Genomic DNA, 20,634 nt, shown 5'->3' with positions numbered 1-20,634 from the left:
CCCTCCATGGATTGCTCCCTGAAAGGCTGGTTCTGACCTATTGATTCCATTTTTTTTCGGGGCTAGAAAGGCTAGTCCTGATTTTTAGTGAAATCCTGAACTGATCCAGAGCTTGGCATCACCTCTCTGCAAATCCCAGCTGAGACTTTAGACAGCAGGAGGACCAGAGTCAGCTCCCATGGGGACTAAAAACTTCCCCCAGTGCCACTGGTGTCCAGCCCACTCATGTCCCATCGGAAAAAAACCTGATGCAAAACATCTAGTCAGATTTTAAGGATGATAGAGAGGTGTGGGGTGTTTTTTTGCCCTAAAAATCATTTCCCAGTGGAATAAGACCAGCAAGAAACTTAAGAAACTTTCAGATAAGCATTTATTGGGTTAGAAATATTGTGTGGTTTCTATCACAGCACACAGCTGCATTCCATACAAGTACAAACAAGCAGGAATTGCTGCTCTGTTTGCCATAAGGCTTCACCTTCCCACTGGCTAAAGCAGAATGCAGCATAAGGCACCTTCTGCAGTCCTCAAATCCTTGTTCCTTTAATTAGTCTGGATATAGAAATCTGTTGCTTGATAAGAAAAAAACCCTATTAATTAAAAAAAGCAGCAAATACAGAGTTAGTCTGAAAGCCAGAAGTGTCCTACTGTTCCTCTGTCCTTCCTGTCCCTTTTTCCCAGTCCCTTGATATTTTCCAGGCTTTGTGTTAGGAGTTCAGTTAACATCTCAATTTATGAGCAGCATTCCTTATGGACATATTTATTTTTTCCTAGTAGTCTGCCACCAAGGATTGGTAGAAACACTCAGGAATTCACTCCATGAGTTAACATTCAAGGAATTTAGGTGGGTGGGTGCACACAGGACAGGTCCTCTTCAAATGGGTTCTGGTGCAGCCTTGAGAGCCCTTCAGAAGGCACCTGGAGCAGCGGGAAGCACCCATTCCCATTGGCACAAAGAGCTGAAGGCTTTGGAAAACAGGCTTTCCCCCTGTGAGATAAGGCTGGTCAGGTTTCTCTGAGGTTTATTTACATTTGGATGAAGGGAGTTGTCCATCGCAGCTCCAGCTCAGGGCAGAGGACACCCCACCAACATCCCACCCTGCTTCTCCCACCCCCGAGCATCCTCCTCCCCACCTCAGGGCTGCAATCCCCCTGGATCTCTCCAAGAGGCATGAGTGCTGGACCTCTGGTGAACATCCGTGCGGGGAAGGGTGATGGAGCTGGCTCCAGGCGCCACGAAGAGCCCGACAAAGCCGGCTTTGTCCCACCCTGCTCCCATCCCCATGAGAGGAACAAGCCTCCAGCGAAGCAACATAAGGGGCTGTGCCTTAGCAAAAGCAGGCTGTCTGATGCTGAGGGCTGGCTTTCCTTCTTCTGGTGGCTTATGGAGAGCTTTTCATGGGAAAACGCTGCTTGATCTGGAAGCATTCGCACTTCTTGTACTTCATGGTCAGTCCGTACTGAGGGGTGATGTCCACCTCCTCCCCGGGGCGGAGGCTGAACTCCAGCTGCTGCAGCAGGGTGGTCAGGAAGAGGAAGATCTCCCAGCGGCCGATGGTCTCCCCAATGCATCGCCTCTTCCCCAGGCCAAAAGACAACACCTTTTCACTCTCTGTCCTGTTTATCTCCGTCCCTGCAGGGTTGAGGAACCGCTCAGGGTTGAAGGCTGAGGGTTCCTTCCAAAGGTTCCTGGGGCAGCAAAGAGACACACTTGAGGATACTGTTTTATCATAGAATCACAGAATGGTTTGGGAACCTAAAAGCTCGTCTTGTTCCACACCCCTGCCACAGGCAGGGACACCTTCCACTATCCCAGGTTGCTCCAAGCCCCGTCCAACATGGCCCTGAACACTTCCAGGGATGGGGCAGACACAGCTTCTCTGGGCAACCTGTGCCAGGGCCTCACCACCTTCACAGAGAAGACCTTCTTCCCAGTATCCCATCTAACCCTGCCCTCTGGCAGTGGGAAGCCATTCCCCTTTGTCCTGTCCCTCCAGGCCCTTGTCCAAAGTCTCTCTCCAGCTTTCTTGGAGGCCCTTTAGGCACTGAAAGGGACTCTAAGATCTCCCCAGAGCCTTCTCTTCTCCAGGCTGAACACCCCCAGCTCTCTCAGCCTGTCTCCAGAGCAGAGGGGCTCCAGCCCTTGGGGCATCATGAAAGTTTTCACCCGCTGTGATGGGGTCAGTGATCAAAAAAATCTCCTTGCAGAGAGAAGCTTTGCAGTGCTGTCTCATTTCACCATCCAAAAAGCCTTTGGCAAGCTCTGTTCCTGATCTAAAATGCCAACTCTGTGTCAGACTCCATCAGCTCATTCTATTGAAACCTCTGTTCCAACCTCAGATTATGTTTGCCTGTGCAGATAGTGGAGATGGATTTAATTCTGCATGCAACCACCAGAGATTCTGCAGTTTCAGCACAGAAATCAGTCAGCAGGCCTTCAAAAAGGAAGGATGGAGACCAGAGGGTTTCCTCTCTTTGAATCCTCCCAGCAAAACTTCCCAATCTGTCCCAGTTTGGCTGCTGGGAGGTGCCAGGTGGGATTTAACAGCGTCTTAGCTGTGGATTTCTGTTTGGATATGGGGAATCCTCTCCACATTAAAGACAGCATTCCCGTTTCATGCTCACCAGAGCAGCAGGAGCAGAAGGAATACTGAAAGGTTTCTGTGCTGCTGGGGTATTTGAATACAAATATCTTGAGCTTCTGATCCAAAATACCTGGTCTGCGAACCACCTTCTGTATCAAGCCTTAATCAGCTTACTCCCACCAGGAGGGACTCTACTGGGGAGCAGTGTAGAGAGAAGGTGGGACTTTGGTTTCAAGACTCCCTTTCATTCCCCAAAACTGGTTATCATCAATGACAACACAAGCCTATTGAGTTTACCAAGAGTCATGTCATGACATTCTTCTCCCTTAAAGAGGGAACCAGGCCATTCCTATTGAGCACATCCAGAGCCATCAACCCAGATCACAAGATCTGCTTGGCAGGAGGATCTACTGATTCCTGATTATCCAGCAGCCTGAGCTTCTAGCCCTCACCTTGTGCATCGAGGGCATCACCACATAAACTGGGTAAGCCCTGGAGTTGGGGAGCTGCGGAACCTGGACCAGCACCACGCCCAGGAGAGCCAAGGCTGGGCTCAGCATCAAATCCACATGATTTTTGGTTCAATCTGCCTTTTCCTTCATGATCCGTTCATCTTTTGGCACAAGGATTAGAGTGATCTTAACACCAAGCAAGCCCATGGCAGCCCAGATAAACACAGGGGGTTTGGAATACTCACTCATCATGATTCACTTGCCACTGGTTGATAAACACACAGGTGTTCTTTGGGATGTAGTATCCGTTCAGCACCGTCGCTTTTGTTGTGCTGAAGGAAACACAGGTGGGAAGGTAAGTTAGAGGAGACCCACAGCTTCATGACAAATCAAAGCCTGGCAAGTCCTTCAATACCCTATTTTTGCTCTTAGGATTGGCTAGAAAATACCACAGATTGTATTTGGGTGATTCAATAGTCTTGGTCATACTCTCCTCAAGAAGAAAAATTCCAGTTTCATTTCACAACTCATGCCACATGGGTTGGGATGTGTTCTCTCCCAAGGTAGGAGGGAATTATAAAGCCAGGGGTGTCCACCATCCCTCTGCTAGCAAATATTTTGTAGTGAAACTACCCTGAATGCAAAGGATTCAACCCCAGAACGGCAGCAAGAGGGAATATTTCCCCCTAGCAGGAATCAATTCCCAGGCAATTATCTGCCTAAATGGAACCTCCAAAAAAAAACCCCAAAAAAGGTGTCAGCCACTCCAGCCCATACCTGTGTGGGATGGTGAAGGGCAGGAAGGAGGAGTGCCTGAACATCTCCAGGATAAAGGCCTCTGTGTAGGGCAGCGTGCCCCGGTCCGACAGCCGCGGTCTCCTCTCCCGGCCGATGGTCTGGTCTGTGGGAGGTGGAGTAGAGGAAGAGGTTTAGGGTCAGTGCTGACCAGAGAGGTTTTGGACCCAGAGGAAGGTGGTTAGTGGACTCACCTAGTTCTTCCTGGATCTTCTTCTGGATGTTGGGGTACAAGGCAACATACATGAGGCTCCAGGATAAGGCAGTTGACACAGTGTCAAAGCCTGGATGGACATGGAAAAGGCATTTAGTTATCAGAAGAGGACAGATGAGTGGGAGTTACAGATCCCACCACTCCAGATGTTTGCCATAGAGTGATTTCCCCATCAGCTGTCACTGAAAAGCTCTGGCCACTGCTAAGGAATGCACCCAAGAGATCAACAGCAGCTCCACACACCCAAACGTGGCCAAGGTCTCACCCCAACAGCTTCACCTCCCGCTTCAGCCTCCAGCACCATGGCTTTACTCTCAGAAACATTCTCACCTGCCCCAAATAGGTCGTTGACAATGTGGATGATCTTCTCATTGGAGAGCTGAACATGGGTATCCTCCCCAACACTCTTCTCCTGGCAGTGCTCAATCAGCGAGTCCGTGATGTCCCGGATGTGCTCCTGGGGAAGAGCTGGTGGGTCAGGAACATCACAGACACACAGGGATGGGGAAACATCCCCCAACTAGTGCTGGCTCCCAGAGAGCAGATGAGAGTGCTCCAAGGAGCTTTCCTGGGCAAGGTGGGAGGACGAGGGTGTACCCTCTTCCCCACCTTGCCAGGCAGCATCTCTGACAGTTGTAAGCATCTCCACCCAAATCAAAGGGCACCCAAGCTCTTACCTTATCAAAGCTGGTGTAATGCTCCTGCACAATTTTTTGCACAAAGGCGTTGAATCTCCTGTTGATGTCCTTAAAGAGCTCCATGGTGCGGCTGGGAAGGTACCGGAGCAGGGGGATGAAGTCAGCAGGGTGGCCAGCACCAGCCACATCCCCAAATTCATTTCCTAGGTTCACCACGCTGAGCAGCTCCTGGTCATTGTGCTCGTAGCGCTTGCCAAAGCACATGGCACAGATGACATTGGCCACCGAGACCACCAGGTACTGGTTAAGGTCAAAGCTCTTCTCCTCCTTCATCAGCTGCAGGAACTTGGTGACCAGGTACTCAGCCTCCTTGGAGACGTGCTCCTCCAGCAGGCAGGTGGAGGAGGACATGGGGCTGGGGGCAATGGAGAAGGTCTTCAGGGCATTCTGGGCCAGCTTCCTGCGGGCTTTCCACACCTCCCCAGAGTCGGGGCTGAAGGCCAGGCTCTGCCCATTCGAAATGTACTGGAAGCTCTGGAGGTCAGGGCGCCCCTGGAAGTCCTCTCCTTGCTTCACCAGGGCTTGCTTGATGGTCTCCAGCCCACTCAGCACCAGCACGGGCCGCATGCCAATCCTCACCTCCATCACATCCCCGTACTTCTGGCTCAGCTTGGTCAGGGCCAGGTGCGTGTCCTTCCGCAGCTCCAGCACATTCCCGAGGATGGGATAGCCCCTGGGTCCTGGTGGGCTCTTCAGCCCCTTGGGTATGTGCTGCTGGAGGGACTGCAGGAGCAGGAAGACCAGGCAGAAGACAGCAGCCATGAGGAGCACCTCCGTGGCTGAGATGGCACCTTGGCTCCCCACCGGCAACATCGCAGCCTTCATCATTGCTGCCAGCAGGTAGAAACCCTAAAGAAGTGAACCAGAGTGTGGGCAAGGGCTGGCATCAGCAAAGGGCTGAGTTCTGTGGATGTTCCTGATGCTGAGACAGGGCACCGAGAGCCCTGAAACAGCTCAGGGTGATGGACCTGCCCGTGCAGCACTGGGGTTTTCAAGGGGCAGAAGTTGGAGACCTACAAAGACTCCAAACTCAGTCACCCATCTCTAAAAGGGGGACCTCAGCCCATCAGAGCCTTCAGTGACACCCCTTCCCCCAGAGAAGACCTTTAGACTGGCAGGCAGAATCTTTAGTAATAAACCAAAGAGGGGCAGGACCATGGAGCACCTCCAGGTTCAGGCACATTTAGCAGTGACTGCGCAGGACTGTGGGCAGGAGAGGTGGGCTTCACTTCTGATCCACTAGTGCTGCAATTTTCTGCCCTTTAGGAAACTCCTTGCACTAAAAAGCAGGGGTTTTTTTAGCCAGGAGTGGGAGGAATAGGTGCACAGCTTTTTCCTCTGTGTGCCAGGGAAGTAAAGGTGCTCTCTTAATCACAGGACCTGTCTTTTCTCCTGCAAAGTGTTTTACGGACCGCTTGACTAGAGGAGAGATGATCCTGATTTGAGTCATCCTAGCCTCTGCTTGCCAGCAAACTAATCACAGCATTGCCAGGAACCATCCCGAAGTCTGATGGCCACAAAAGATAACCACGGCTGTAGCCGGGGGCGGGGGGCGGCAGGATGAGTGCACCCTGCTCCCAGCTCTGTTGGAAATGATGGAATCATAGAATATCTCAAGTTGAAAGGGACCCATAAGGATCTTCGAGTCCGACTCCGAGGTCCTCACAGGACTAAATCCTTCAGAAAACCCCGAGCAGGTGTGGGAAGAGGCTGAGTGTAAAATCCCACCTCCCCTAGGGTTTGGCACCCCACGGGACACCAGTGGAGTGATGATTCTGGGGGGCTGTTGGGGCCCCTGCACTGCAGTGGGTGCAGCCTAACTGAGACCCCCTCCCAGCCCACGGCAGCGGAAAGACCCGTGACGGGGGAATTACCTCCGGGACCCTCCAGAAACCACCTACAGATAGATGGGGGAAGGATGCTGCGGGAGATTTGGGGAGTCGGAAAGTGGGGACAGCCCACGTCGGGGCTGTCCATCACTTGGAGGTGCCTTGGGGGAGCTGGAAGCGGCCCCCCAACACCTCTCCATCGTTAGCCAGGGCTCTCCGGGTACTCACCTCGGTGCGGAGCGGGGCGGCGAAGGGGCCCGATCCCGCGGCAGGTGCCCGCTCCCTCCGGCTCCTGCTTTATATGCATCGCCCCAAGCTCTGATTGGTCCGGCCGCCTCCCGTCACGTGACCCCCAACTCCCCAAGAACTCCCCGGACCCCCCCACTGCCCCCTGTCCCTCCCCGGGGGTTCCCCCCACGCGTGGGGTGCGGGATCCCCGCTCCCCCGCGCATCCCTGGAGGGGAGGCTGGGAGGTCGGCGCGGGGAGGAGCAGGGAGGGAGGAAGGGTCCCAATGGGTCGTGGCGTGGGGGTGGGGGGTGGAGGGGTGTCGGTGCCTCCCGTGGGTTCCAACCCGGGGCGGGCATCGCGTGCGAAGCGGGCGGGATGTTTGGGCAAACCCGCACCGCCCCGGTCACTCCAGTCACGCTACCGGCAGGATCTTAAAGGCGCCGGTCCCGCGCCCCGCGGCTCCCCACGACCCCGCCGGGGGACGCCCCGGCTCCCCTCGCCCCCCAAAACCCGCAGGGTTCCAATACACACGCACTCGCGCCCCCTGCCTCGGTGCCCGCAGCCCCGGGGCAGCCCCGGGGTATCCCCGGTGCCCGGAGCCGCGGGGAGAGCGGGAGCGTGGGAAAACCGCCCCGAAACGCGAGGTGCGGGGCAGGAGCGGGGGGGATTGGGGTATTCACCCCTCCACGGGACTCCGCGAACACGGAGGGATGAGCGTGGACCCCTCGCCGCGGGGCTTAAGTGATCACACCCCTCCGCGGGGGCTTTGCTCATCCCGCCGCCGGTGTTCCCGGTAAAGCAGAAGCGGGGGTTACCAGCTCCGTGCGTCTCCCCCCACCCCACGCTGCTGGACCCCTCCACAGCCCCATCGGGTCCGCGCACGGAAGAGGCGGCAATGCCGCCCCGGGGGTCACGGCCCCGACTGCCCCGGCCCGGTTAAAGATTGTCCAGGTTCGCGTGAGAAGCCGCCGTGCCCTTTGTCACCTCTGTCCCCTGCTGGCAGAGCGACCCAGGGGGCAAGGTGGGGCTGGGATAGGGCAGAGGGTGCAGCCGGAGGGAGGGGAGTCACGTCGCGGGGGATGCTCGGGGGTCCAAAGGGGGTCTCAGGCGGAGGTTGCAGCCTCCATCCCCGGGAGTGACAGGCCAGGATCTGCCCTTCAGGGTGGACAAGAGGGACCAGCCCGCACCCTAAATCTCCCCCCCTCCTCCCGCATCCTTGTTCCCAGCCCAGCTGCAACGAGATGGGAGATATGCGAGGGGTGTCCCACCCTGCCGGGGGGTCCCAGAGGTGGCATTAGGGACATCGCGTGCGAAGGGGCTCTGGCCGGACCCGGGAGGGCTGCCCTGGTCACTCGCAGTCACGCTACGGGTGGGTGGGGGGGAAATGGCTTTTAAAGGACCAGGGCGGTGGCCCCACGTCCAGCAGCCTGGCCCGGGGTCAGGGCGGCGCCAGAGGAGCTCAGAATCAGCTCAGGATCAGCTCAGGATCAGCTCCCCCCCCCGGCTGTCTGGGTGTTGGGGGGGTAGGGGGTCCCCAGCACTGGGTACATCATCGGGGTCAGCAGGGGTGCATCCCCTCTGCCACAGGATGCTGCATCACCTGCAAGGGGACAGCAGCCCCCTTGTCACTCGTGTCCCTCTCAAACAGCCGCAGTCATCCCAGCCCTTTCCAGCCACAAGGGGTGGGATAGAGAGTGGTTTCCCACCCTGCAAAGAGGAGAGGTTTTAGTTGTGCCACTAAAATGTCCCCTTCTGGGGTACAGGGGACACTGAACAGTGCTCTGACCCCCAGGAGCACACTGTGGGGCGTGACCACAGCTGTTCCCATGGCTCGGGACACTCATAAACCCCAGGTGGGGATGTCTCCAGCGCTGCGGCGCCTCATCCAGCATGCGGGGGCACCCTCACCCATGGCTCCTGGCTGTGCCCACGTCCCTCCCACGCAGGTGTGAGTGTCCACCCCATGTACCTGTGCACCTGTGCAGGTGTGTCTCTGCACAGACAGACCGCACACAAACCTTGCACACACAGAGCCGGCGCGCATCCGTGTGCACGGACACACTCAGGGATGCAAACACCCTTTATGCTCCTTACAGACCCATAACCCTCCTGCATGTGCACGTGCTCGTGCACGCACACGCCCTGCCACGTGTGCACATGCCTGCAGGCACCGTCATCCTCCCGCTCACGTCTGTCCTCGCACGCACACGCTGGCATGACCAATCCCATGGGATGGTGACCCACGGAGGGAAGTGTGGTACAAGACCCACCAAAGGCAGGGGGCTGGCAGCATTGCCCCAGCTACTTCACAGACAGTTCCAGGGATCCAAGGGTTCAGCGAGGGGTGGTGGCTGGGGGTGAGGATGTGTTTTTGGGGGGTGAGGCTGCCTGGCATGCAAGGCAGCAGCTCTTAACACTGTTCTCAACAGAATGCACCCTGCCCTTGCAGGGCTTGGCAACCAGAACAGAGGAGCCAGGGAGGGCTGGGAAGGAGTGGAAGAGGGCAGGTGGGTCCCGGGGAATGCCTTGGGGATTCCTGGTTTGGCCCCAGGACCCTCCCCAGCTTCTCCAGAAGTTTGGGATATGATGGATCAGGAGAGGCGGGGGTGAGTTCCCCACATCAGCACAAGGCCACCAAGGTCTGAAATGCTGCCAGGGGAGGGGGAGGTCACTCAGCCCTCTACCTGCCCAACCCCATGCAATGGATCCAGGTAGATCCACAGGGTTGGGAGACACTGGCTGGATCCAGCCTGCCAGACAAGCACTGCTCCTGCAAAGCTGCAGCCTGCCTCCCCAAAAGCATTCCCAAGGGTCCCCCTCAGCAGTGAAGCCAGGGCTGGGAGGGCTGTGACATTCCTGGGAATTATCAACAGGAATATTAGCAGCCAGGGTTTTGTAACTGTTCTTGCCAATCATTAAAGAACGGCGTCATTGCTATTAATGAGTCCGATTAAACCAGGTGTTGAAAGCCTTTATTAAATATTAGCTCAGCTTTTACCTGGGCCAAATTCCCACTGGAATTTTCGAAGATTGAATGAAACTTCGGGCCAAACCTCAAAGCTCTGCCTCATTCCTGCTCATCCCAGTTGCACTTCCCAAATTCCCCTGAATTTTGCCCCAGCTCGAGGAGCAGCCCTTCTGACTCAAACATTTCCTGACGAGTGTCACGCTGTTTTGGGGGGGATGAACGGCCTTGCCCTGTGCTGCCTCTTCACCTCTCCTATCTCTCCAGCTCACCTCCTCCCCTCTGCCCTGCCACTCCTCCTCCTCACTGCCTGTTTGCCCCGGAGGAGCCAGGGGAAGCGAGCCAGCTGCCTTCTCACGCAAACCTGGGCAATCGTTAACCTGGGCCTGGCTCTGCTGCTGGCCCAGATGATCCTGCCACCACCAGTCCTAGGACATGGAGGCCCACCAGATGTTTCCCCAGGGATGGAGAGGGCTGTGGATGCAGATGCCTTGCCACAAATGCATCCCCTCACACAGCCTGCAGCTCCCAGCACCTCCAGAGTGGTCGCAGAGGTGACAACCTCTCTGGGTGCTGGGAACAGTCTGGTCAGCCCAGAGAAGGTTTTTGGGGAAATGCTGGAACCCACACCCCACAGGGAAGCGATGCTGAGAGTACATCCTCCATCCTCCCCAGGGCAGGGCTTAGGGACCCCTTCTTATTCCCTGTCCTAGAGCCCCCCTTCTGCCTTCCCATCCCAGACTCTAGTGCAGGCACATGCTCTGTGCAGGAGGAGAAGTCACCATTCATGCCCCCCAGAGCCTGTTGGAGGGGAGGAAGGCTCTTCCCTGACTTCTTGGGGTGGCTCCAGCGGAGTTCAGCCTCCTTTGTTAATGGGTAGCTATTTCCAAGGGCTTTTGTGTCATATTCCTCTGGTCACACACCCAGTTGCGCAATGAGGGGAGCTCTTAAAGAGTCATGGTCTTCCAGGTGGCAGGAGGAGAAGGTTCAGGAGGCAGAGGAGGATCCCCACTGCTCCCCAGGGCAGGCAGCTGCCGGACACCCTCTTCTATCTCTGCTGGGAGCCCTGCACAGTAGAACAAGCCCAAGGACCCGCAGGTAGGACAACGTGTGCATATGGGTTTGAACGCGGATATAAGACTGGGAAGGTTATATTTGGGTCTCCCCTCCCGTCCCTGCTCACTCAGTGAGCTGTGTGTTCCCATAGAGCAGCCCTGTGGCATCTCCGCTCCCCATGACCCCCCATGCTGGTGTGGCCACTCAGCAGATCCAGCCTGCTGGCTATAACTCCTCATGGATTTGGTGGTCCTGGGGTCATATTCACTGAGGAGCTGCTGTTCTTCTCCTCCTGCTTCCCTATGCTTTGTTGAGCTGCAGTTTTCTGTGCCTCCTTAAAAGACAGTCTCCCCTGGGCAGGAGCCATGGCTGTGCCAGTGAGTGCTGAGGTCTTCTGCAGGGGAAGGGGTGTCACTCTGGGGGGTTGAGGTCCCCCTTTTAGAGATGGGTGACTGCATTAGGAGTCTTTATGGGCCTCCAACTTCTGCCCCTTGAAACCCCCAGTGCTGCACGGGCAGGTCCATCGCCCTGAGCTGTTTCAGGGCTCTTGGAGCCCTGTCTCAGCCTCAGGAACATCCACAGGACTCAGCCCTTTGCTGATGCCAGCCCTTGCCCACACTCTGGTTCACTTCTTTAGGGTTTCTACCTGCTGGCAGCAATGATGAAGGCTGCGATGTTGCCGGTGGGGAGCCAAGGTGCCATCTCAGCCACTGAGGTGCTCCTCGTGGCTGCTGTCTTCTGCCTGGTCTTCCTGCTCCTGCAATCCCTCCAGCAGCACATACCCAAGGGGCTGAAGAGCCCACCGGGACCCAGGGGCTATCCCATCCTTGGGAATGTGCTGGATCTGCGGAAGGACACACATCTGGCCCTGACCAAGCTGAGCCAGAAGTACGGGGACGTGATGGAGATCAAGATTGGCATGCGGCCCGTGCTGGTGCTGAGTGGGCTGGAGACCATCAAGCAAGCCCTGGTGAAGCAAGGAGAGGACTTCCAGGGGCGCCCCGACCTCCACAGCTTCCGCTATGTTGCAGATGGGCAGAGCATGGCCTTCAGCCCCGACTCTGGGGAGGTGTGGAAAGCCCGCAGGAAGCTGGCCCAGAATGCCCTGAAGACCTTCTCCATTGCCCCCAGCCCCACGTCCTCCTCCACCTGCCTGCTGGAGGAGCATGTCTCCAAGGAGGCTGAGTACCTGGTCACCAAGTTCCTGCAGCTGATGAAGGAGGAGAAGAGCTTTGAATTTAACCAGTACCTGGTGGTCTCGGTGGCCAATGTCGTCTGTGCCATGTGCTTTGGCAAGCGCTACGAGCACAATGACCAGGAGCTGCTCAGCGTGGTGAATTCAGCTGAGCAGTTTAATAACGTGGCTGGTGCTGGATACCCTGCTGACTTCATCCCCCTGCTCCGGTACCTTCCCAGCCGCAGCATGAAGGCATTTATAGATTTCAACAAGTCCTTCCTCAGCTTCCTCCAGAAGATAGTCAAACAACATTACGAGACCTATGATGAGGTAAGAGCCTGCAGAACTTTCTGCACCAGCAGTGTCCCTGCTCTCCTCCTCTCTCTAGCGAGTAGCTTTTCTTCTTGCAGCCAAGAAGCAATGGGTATTGTCTCTCTCTCCAGTCCTCCTTCTCATAGAATCATAGAATATCATAGAATCATGGAATCTCCTGAAATTGGAAGGGACCCACAAAGATCATCAAGTCCAGCTCTTAGGTGGCGACAGGACACCCCCCAGAAATCCCACCATGTGCCAGAGAGCATTGTCCAAATACTCCTTGAGCTCTGGCAGGCTTAGGGCAGTGACCACTGTCCTGGGGAGCCGGTTCTGGTGCCTGACCACCCTCTGGACAAAGAACCTTATCCTACCATCCAATCTAAACCTTCCCTGACATAGCTTCATGAGCTTCCCAGCTTCTCCTCCATTCCCTGTGTGATAGGGCCAGTCTGTTGGTTGAACATCTGATCTGTGCCTCAGGTTCCCTGGAGAACCATCTCTTTGTTTTCATAGGTGCCGTGGGAAATGGAGGATGCTCATTATCACCCTGGGCTTCCCCAGCATCAGGTGGGGTCGCTCAGGAACATCCATTCCTCTGCCAATTCTGCTGCATTGAGGTTGTCTCCTCTTCCTCACAGAACAATATCCGAGACATCACCGACTCCCTCATTGGGCAGTGCCTGGAGAAAAAAGTGGAAACAAACACTGCCACGCAGATCCCTAAGGAGAAGATCGTCAACCTCGTGAATGACATCTTTGGAGCAGGTGCCTCCTCCCACCAGCCCCTCAGCTCCTCAGACCCTTCCTGTTATATCTCTGTCTGATCTATCTTTGTCCAGCACCAGGCACCCAGTTTGTGTCTAAGCACTTACTCTCCTGCTCATTGGTCTTCCTGGACCTTCTAGGGATACCTCTAGAGACCAGTTTGAGAAATTAGCCCTGGAAAGAGGCTTCAGGGACAAGCAAAGGGCATGGCTTATAGCTCAGTTGAGGTTCACAAGCCAGGATGACTTTTTCTGGTTGAGAGAAATGTCTCTGGACTGATTCATCTTTGAGTTACTCTGTGGAAACTCCCCTGATGCCAGAGAAGTTATACGAACCTGACACAACCCAGGAGTGAAACAAGATGAGAGAGCAGGATATTTTAGCAAGGTTTTCTGTGATAGAATAAAACCCCAAGTCTTGCTGTGTGTCCAGGACATCCTCTGCCTTCTTAGCCATCCCAGACTGCTCCGTGTGATGGTTAACCTGCAGGTGGAGATAGGTATTGTGCAGACCTCATCCCCATGCCTTCCCCTTTGCCCAGGCTTCGACACAGTGACAACTGCCTTATCCTGGAGCCTCTTGTATCTTGTGAAGTACCCTGACATCCAGAAGAGGATCCAGAAAGAACTGGGTAAGTCCATGAACCCCCATCCTCCAAGGCTAAAACCTGTCTGGACTGGGCTGACCCCAACCCACTCCCTCTGCTCTGTCTCCTGCAGACCAGACCATCGGCCGGGAGAGGAGACCGCGGCTGTCGGACCGACCCACGCTGCCCTACACAGAGGCCTTTATCCTGGAGGTGTTCAGGCACTCCTCCTTCCTGCCCTTCACCATCCCACACAGGTAGGGACTGAGCTTGCAGAGGAGGCCTAGGGATGAGGTGGTCTTGAGGCATTTTGTTATGGCTCATGGGAGCACAACTGCACCTCACAAAACCATCCCTCTGGGACACATCCTTCCTTCAGCACCATCAGGAGCAAACTAACAGTCCCCTGAGGATGCAGAAGAATCTTTTGGTTTCCCAAACTCTCCGTCTTTTCTCTCCCCAGCACAACTAAGGACACGGTGTTGAATGGCTACTACATCCCAAAGGACCGCTGCGTGTTTATCAACCAGTGGCAAGTGAATCATGATGAGTAAGTACCCTGTGAGGCAGAAAGCCTCCTCAGTTTACAAACAGGACCCTTCCTGCATAGTTTTCTTCCTGGGTAGGAGTGGGGTCAACCTTCTCAAAGAGAAAAGGGAGCAGGTGAGGGACCTACTTAATTCAGGGATGTTCTTCTTGGCAGTTCTTCCAGTGTCCCACCTACACCTGTTGCCAGGAGAAACTATCTCAATATTTGATGTTTTCCCTTCCAGGAAACTTTGGAAGGATCCAGAAATCTTCAACCCAGAGCGTTTTCTCAGTGCTGATGGAACCAAAGTGAACAAAGAAGAGGGGGAGAAGGTGCTGGTTTTTGGCCTGGGGAAAAGGAGGTGCCCTGGGGAAACCATTGCTAGGTGGGAGGTCTTCTTGTTCCTGTCCACCTTGCTCCAGCAGCTGGAGTTTAGTGTCTGCGATGGCAAGAAGGTGGACATGACTCCAATTTTTGGATTGAGCCTGAAGCACAAAAGGTGTGAGTACTTCCAGGTCAAGCAGCGCTTCCCCATGAAGAGCAGAAACTGAGCAGTGGGACCAGACATCACCAGGGGGCAAAGACATGAGTGTCCTTGTGGCAGAGCCGGGTCTGGTACAACTGTACAGGATGATGTAATAAACTGAAACTATTGAAACTCCTGTTTTATCTGGTTCACTTTGTAACATTTCTCACCTTTTTCTTTTTCCAGTGTTTCTAGTGTTGCATATTCCATTAAGTGTTGCTCATTCCATCACATCTAATCTTAGACTGTAACCTTTTAGAATTGCTTGTTGAGAGTTGAAGGACGGCCAACCCGTGCCATAATTCCACAGCCTCCTCTTAGTGTTTAAGAAGCATAGAATTATAGAATTGTTTAGGTTGGAAGAGACTTTAATATCATCAAGTCCAACCATTAACCCAGCACTGCCAAGGCCACCACTAACCCATGTCCCCAAGTGCCACATCCACATGTCTTTTGAATCCCTCCAGGGATGGTGACTCCACCAGTGCCCTGGGCAGCCTGTGCCAGGGTCTGACCACCTTTCTGGTGAAGAAATTTTTTTCAACATCCAGTCCAAATCTCCCATGGTGCAACTTGAGGCTTTAGCCACCTCCTTTGCCATGGTCACTGCTGGCCGTGAAGGACACCTTCACCCCTTGCTAAAAAAGAAGCTGCTGGTGTTCTAGACTGGAGTAAGGGTGTTTTCACAGCAGGAAGAGAATGAGAACAGGAATTCCTCCAACTCAAACCCAAAAGTTTACATTGGCTGCGAGTCAACCCATGCCAGCAGAGCCAGGTGCCTCCATTTCTCCAACTTGCACGCAAAGCCACCTTAGCCAACCCACTACCTGGCAAGCAACAATATGGGAACAAGTACAACCATCCAGTGCAACACACTCTACTCTTAAAATCATTTCTGTGGGAGGCATTTGAGTTCAGAGCCCCAGACCCTGACCAGTGAGAGCTCCTTTGATGTCCAAATACTGATCACTCACCACATATTGCACAAAAACTTCCAAGAAGAGGCAGAAATGAAAGCATGTTGGGGAAGAAAACAGAGAAGCCAGTTGCCCAAGACTTCAGCTTGTTCAGACCCGCTAAGCAAGCCTGAGTGAAAAGGAGTAACTCTGCGTGTCTGGGTCCTGCTTGGTCACCAGTTTGTGGTGAAACACTGATGTGAGGCAGCCACAGAGCCCCATGAATTCATTGAACCAGCACAAGCAGCTTCACTCTGTGTCACACCAACTTTGTCTTCACCACTTGAAGTCATAATGCCAATATTGTAGGAGAAGCAAGGGTGAGGACAGGGAGGTCCAAAGCACAGTCTGTGCTGCAGGCTATCAGAGGCCTCAGAAGAAAAGTAGAAGGATGCTGGAGGTCCACCAGCCAAATGACATCTCCACTACCTATGACAAGGACAGCAGGTCAAGGCAATGGAGTCACAAACCCATTTTCCACAAGGGACATCCCAAAGCCAGCATTCACCCACTGCAGCAGAAGGTGGGACCATCCTGGAGGCGAATCTCAGTGCCTAATTTGGGGACTCAGAAGAGCAGGAGGACTGCCAGGGACTCATCAGCAGTGTGCCATGCCATCCCTGTGAGGTGGAGAGGCTCCACTGCAGTGGGAACATGCAATGCTGGTCCTGGTGTGGGACCACAGGCCTCGTTTGCTGGAGCCATTGCGTGACTCTCTTGCCCTGAAGGCTGGCTGGGTTTGCTGATAAGGCTGCAATAAGCAAGAGCAGATATAAACAACAGTGGGAAATTTTTTTCCCCCTTTGGAGATGAGGGTTTTATAGCCCTGGGGCAGATAAGCAGCTTAATATTAACATTAGTGGGGTGGAACAGCCTCTTGCTGGTAGAAGGTCTCCCCAAGATACATTTATCAAGGGTTAAGTCTCCTCTGTGTCAGGATGGGGGAAGGGGAAGGGAAGAGGCCTGAGGGGAGAGAAATGGGCAGGCAATTATCCTTCCCCACACAGCCCTTTCTCTTCACAGTGTCAGAGCTGAAACAACCCACTTTATAACACCCCATCTACATTTAGCACCTCCCCCTCTCTTTATGTCAATGGAGACATCCCATGTTGCTGTGGAAGACCTCTCCAAGCACCTTGCATAGGCAGGAGGAACCCCTGGGACCTTGGTCTGATATCTCTTGGACATCTCATCCAACAGCCCAGTGACTCCAGGTGGTGTCCCAGTTTTCCTGCTGGCATTCACAGTATAATACAATAGAATCTCCTGAGTTGGGAGGGACCCACAAGGATCACTGAGTCCAACTCCTGGCCCTGCACAAGACAACCCCAAGAATCCCATCATATGCCTGAGAGCATTGTCCAAAGGATCCTTGAGCTCTGGCAGGCTTGGGGCCATGACCACTGCCCTGGGGAGCCTGTTCCAGTGCCTGACCACCCTCTGGGGGAAGAAACTTTTCCTAACATCCAACCTAAACCTCACCTATTCATCATCACTGCCGTGAAAGCCTCAGTTGCTCATAGTAAGTAAGGGACTCCATCTCCCCTATCTTTGCTTGCCCCTAACAACCTTCCTCAATTAAGCCCTCCAATTACTCCCTGGGCAGCCTGCAAGTGCCACAATTCCTTTACTGGAATTGGGGGCAGTGATAAGCCAGGGGAGCTTTGATCACTCCATGGTCAATTACTTTTATGGTAGGTTTTAAAATGAGTCATGAGATCAGTTATGGCAACAGGGCTCCAGCTCCTCTTTCAAAAGGGAGCAATGCTCCCAGCACCCTCATTCCCACAGGAAAAAGTCCAGGCAGGCACACAACTTCTCCCTCAAGCTCAGACACCTGCCTGATACCAGCATTCGGACTGGTGGCATCTCCTCCCTGGGAAAGCCTGTCTCCAGCCCCAAAATGGGCCAGATATACCACTTGTGACTCTTCCTCATGGATGGAAGGGAGGAGTTGCTCCAACATTAATGACCTTCCTGATTAAAAATGAATGCTGCATTTCTAATTTCTTTCCTTTGGCTGTTTCAGATCTGTTATCAGGAATCATCTCCCCATGGGGATTAATGCTTGTGTGTCTTGCTTTTGCTGCTTGTCTCCAACACTGGTGACAGAGGAAACCCCCCCAACACCATCTTTCTCATTGCATCTCCACTGGGACAGAGTTGGGATCTCCCATGCCTTGAACTGGTTTCTGATTACCCCTTTTTGGGCAAAAAAATCTCTGCTCAGACTTCATGAGAAGCTTCTGGGGTGCTGGAGCTGGTGGGGCCTTCCCCTGGTGAAATTTCCTCCATGGTGTGTTTGGGAAGATGTTAGTTCTCTGCTCCATCCAGGTTGAACCCGTGGATGGAGCAGAGCTTAAGACAGTGGAGCTGGACACATTAAACATGGTACACGTCTCTGCTCAGGGGCTGTATGTCTCTGCTACAGGGGCTCCCAAATCAGTGTGAACCCTTCTTCCTCCTCCCATCCCTCCCCTCCCTCTTCCCCATGGAAAGGAGGCAGCTTTGGGGCTGATCAACTGCCCTTTGCCATTAGAGGTACAAGGTACCCATGAATCAGAGGACGTGAAGGCAGGTAAGGATGGAGTTTGTTCCCAGGTTGAGAAGGGAACAGCAGAGATGTAGAGATAACTGCTCCCTTGCATGCAAAGTGCTGCTCAGGAAGAGCTCCAGGCCCCCAGGAATCTCCTCAAACCTGGCTGTACACCCACTCTGGCATGATTTTCCATGGGGGAAAGGGAAAGGAGAAGGGGAGATTGGATGCACTCAGGGCTGGCAGTCACATGTACATCCCCAGTGCTGGGAGAGCCAGCATCCCCAACCTGCTCGACTTTGATTAAAAACATCCTGGGAATAAAGGCTTCTTATTCCCATGAGCCCTTGAAATGAGGCTGTTCTCCACATCCAAGGGGGTTTTGGGGTTGGCATGGGGGGAGAAGCCCACCGAAAACTCACACTTGGGATGGAGGGAGCAGGATCCTAATTCACTGTCCCCTCCCGCTGGGATTTGGGACATGAACGCCCTCCCGTGGCACCTGTCACACCAGCTCCGCCAGTGCCTGTGGCTGCTGGGCAGAGAGGAGCAACGGGTTTTACCCCTGATGGGACTTTTTTTGTGGGGAGGAACATCTGGGGAGGGGGATCTCTAGAAGGCTGACCACCCTGCAGGGCATCCCGCATCCCTTACCATCCCCGGGAGCTCTGGGAGCTGCAGAACCAGCCAAACCTGGTTCACTTTGGGGGTTTTTCAGCTGGAAGAGGAATTCTCCAGGGTGGAATGAGCTGGGAGCTTTCATGCTGACTTTACTCTGATGTTTCCAGCCACCACCTGAGGATTCTTTGCTGTCTCGTACATCCAAGGCAGCAACTCTTCCCTTTCCCTGCCCACCACTTCTCATCCTGCCTGCGCTGCCAGAATCCCTCAAAGGCACCAAACCCACTGCCCCGCAGGGACTACACCAGCCGGGGGATGCAGAGAAGAGGCAGAGACAGGGCAGGCAATTGCCCGTCTTTCACTCGGTCGGGATTTCACCGTCGGCTCCTCCTCTGTTGCATTTTTTCCCCTTTTCCTACTGATTCCAGCCGGCTGAAGGGCCCCCTCTCCTGGTGCAAGGCAGGGAGATGGCCATCCATGCCTCGCCTGCCGTGACCAAATTCATCCTTCCCTTCCAGCGAGGGAATCACACCCTCAAACCAAGACCTGCCCTGGGAAAAAATCCAGACAGGGCATTGCAGCAGCTGTGCCTGGAGGATTCCCCTCTGTATCTCCTGCGTGGACCAGCCTCAGCCACATCACCATATCATCCATCACCCTTCCAGCCATCCCTGGGAATGCTGATGGTCTTGGAGTTTCAGGGGGAGAAAAAACGCCTGTGGCAGCTCTGAGTAACCATTGCTGTGCATTTGTTGGAGGATCTCCCTCTTCCTGATGAACTGAGAAAATCTGGGACTGGGCACGATTCCCCACCACGCTGGGTTCATGTCTGGTCTTTTCACCCAAGAGCTGAGACCCATCAGCTTTGTGCTGCTCCCCAGACCCAGGGAGGGGAGACTCCTGGCTCCAGTGGTGCTGTGATAAGGATATTTCTGGAATTCTAGTTAACTGTCACACAAAACATCCTGTGATTGTGCAGGGGAGTGTGGGAGTGTGTGCAAGGCCGGGTGGGTGCACTGATGCGTGCGTGGATGGGTTTGGGCTTGCAAACGCAAATGCATTTCTGGTGCACGAGCTGGTTTCAGTTCCTCCCAGCACGGCTCTGCTGGAGGCTGGGCGAGGACGAGCCCCTTCCACACCTCCCCGGTGCCAAATGAACCCACCAGACCCTCAGGGATACTTGGGGCTGTGAAGGGATGCCTGAGTTCAGCGGCAGGTCCCTGGCTCTTTCCTGCATACTGTTGGAGTAAGGATGTGCTTCCTAATAATGAGCTGGGCTTTGCAGCCTACTCCCTTGGCTGCTGGGATCTCCCTGGTTCTGGACCCTGACTTTCCCTGCCCCCTGCGGTCCCTTTTCCCCCTTCAGATCCATCTCCATCACTCTTCCCAGTCCCTTCATTCCCTCTGTCACGTCTTCCCAGTTCCCTCATCCCAGGGAGATCATCCTTCCCTCTCAGCCATCCAGGACCAGGGCTCCAAGCTTATTTTTTGCGTCCTCCATAAGAAGGTACATCCATGGGGGTGTCACTCCCAGTGGCCACAATCTCTTCCCATGCCATCACATTCTGGTTGGGATGCTGAGGGATAGGGAGAAGTGAGGGCCAGACAAAAGCTGGTGGTAGGCCGGTACCCAGACTTCCTGCTTCGCTGTGTGTGATGGTGCCGGTGCTGGGGCTGGGGCAGGAAGTGACAAACACCTCAGTGTCACCCTGGCATTCCAGTGAGGAACACACCTATGGGCCTGCACCCTTCCCAGGGCATGGATGTCCCAGGGATGAGCCAATACCTGACCATCCCAAG

The 20,634-nt window shown here is 54.5% G+C and overlaps 2 protein-coding genes across 2 annotated transcripts; one reads left to right on the top strand and one right to left on the bottom strand.

The window, feature by feature from the left end:
* Positions 1 to 352: 352 nt before the first annotated feature.
* Positions 353 to 6,917, bottom strand: LOC135420745 (cytochrome P450 1A4-like). Its single transcript, XM_064668516.1, has 7 exons — positions 6,799 to 6,917; positions 4,721 to 5,590; positions 4,374 to 4,500; positions 4,024 to 4,113; positions 3,812 to 3,935; positions 3,280 to 3,366; positions 353 to 1,686 (listed from the first exon to the last, which is right to left on the bottom strand). The coding sequence occupies exons 2-7, from the start codon at positions 5,567 to 5,569 to the stop codon at positions 1,380 to 1,382; spliced, it is 1,584 nt and encodes a 527-aa protein (XP_064524586.1). The 5' UTR covers positions 5,570 to 5,590; positions 6,799 to 6,917; the 3' UTR covers positions 353 to 1,379.
* Positions 6,918 to 10,722: 3,805 nt separating this feature from the next.
* Positions 10,723 to 14,853, top strand: LOC135420744 (cytochrome P450 1A5-like). Its single transcript, XM_064668515.1, has 7 exons — positions 10,723 to 10,862; positions 11,458 to 12,327; positions 12,954 to 13,080; positions 13,622 to 13,711; positions 13,800 to 13,923; positions 14,130 to 14,216; positions 14,440 to 14,853. The coding sequence occupies exons 2-7, from the start codon at positions 11,479 to 11,481 to the stop codon at positions 14,744 to 14,746; spliced, it is 1,584 nt and encodes a 527-aa protein (XP_064524585.1). The 5' UTR covers positions 10,723 to 10,862; positions 11,458 to 11,478; the 3' UTR covers positions 14,747 to 14,853.
* Positions 14,854 to 20,634: the final 5,781 nt, after the last annotated feature.

The sequence above is a fragment of the Pseudopipra pipra genome, chromosome 12, assembly GCF_036250125.1.
Source record: "Pseudopipra pipra isolate bDixPip1 chromosome 12, bDixPip1.hap1, whole genome shotgun sequence".
NCBI classification, from domain to species: domain Eukaryota; kingdom Metazoa; phylum Chordata; class Aves; order Passeriformes; family Pipridae; genus Pseudopipra; species Pseudopipra pipra.
This window is presented reverse-complemented; position numbering and strand designations above follow the sequence as displayed.

Excerpts from the sequence above, each read along its gene's own strand:
- LOC135420744 (XM_064668515.1), top strand. The coding sequence starts at position 11,479 with ATGATGAAGGCTGCGATGTTGCCGGTGGGGAGCCAAGGTGCCATCTCA. Across the intron at positions 12,328-12,953 it reads ATTACGAGACCTATGATGAG|AACAATATCCGAGACATCAC; the intron begins GTAAGAGCCTGC and ends TCTTCCTCACAG. Across the intron at positions 13,081-13,621 it reads GAATGACATCTTTGGAGCAG|GCTTCGACACAGTGACAACT; the intron begins GTGCCTCCTCCC and ends CCCTTTGCCCAG.
- LOC135420745 (XM_064668516.1), bottom strand. The coding sequence starts at position 5,569 with ATGATGAAGGCTGCGATGTTGCCGGTGGGGAGCCAAGGTGCCATCTCA. Across the intron at positions 4,501-4,720 it reads ATTACACCAGCTTTGATAAG|GAGCACATCCGGGACATCAC; the intron begins GTAAGAGCTTGG and ends GCTCTTCCCCAG. Across the intron at positions 3,936-4,023 it reads GAAGATCCAGGAAGAACTAG|ACCAGACCATCGGCCGGGAG; the intron begins GTGAGTCCACTA and ends CACCTCCCACAG.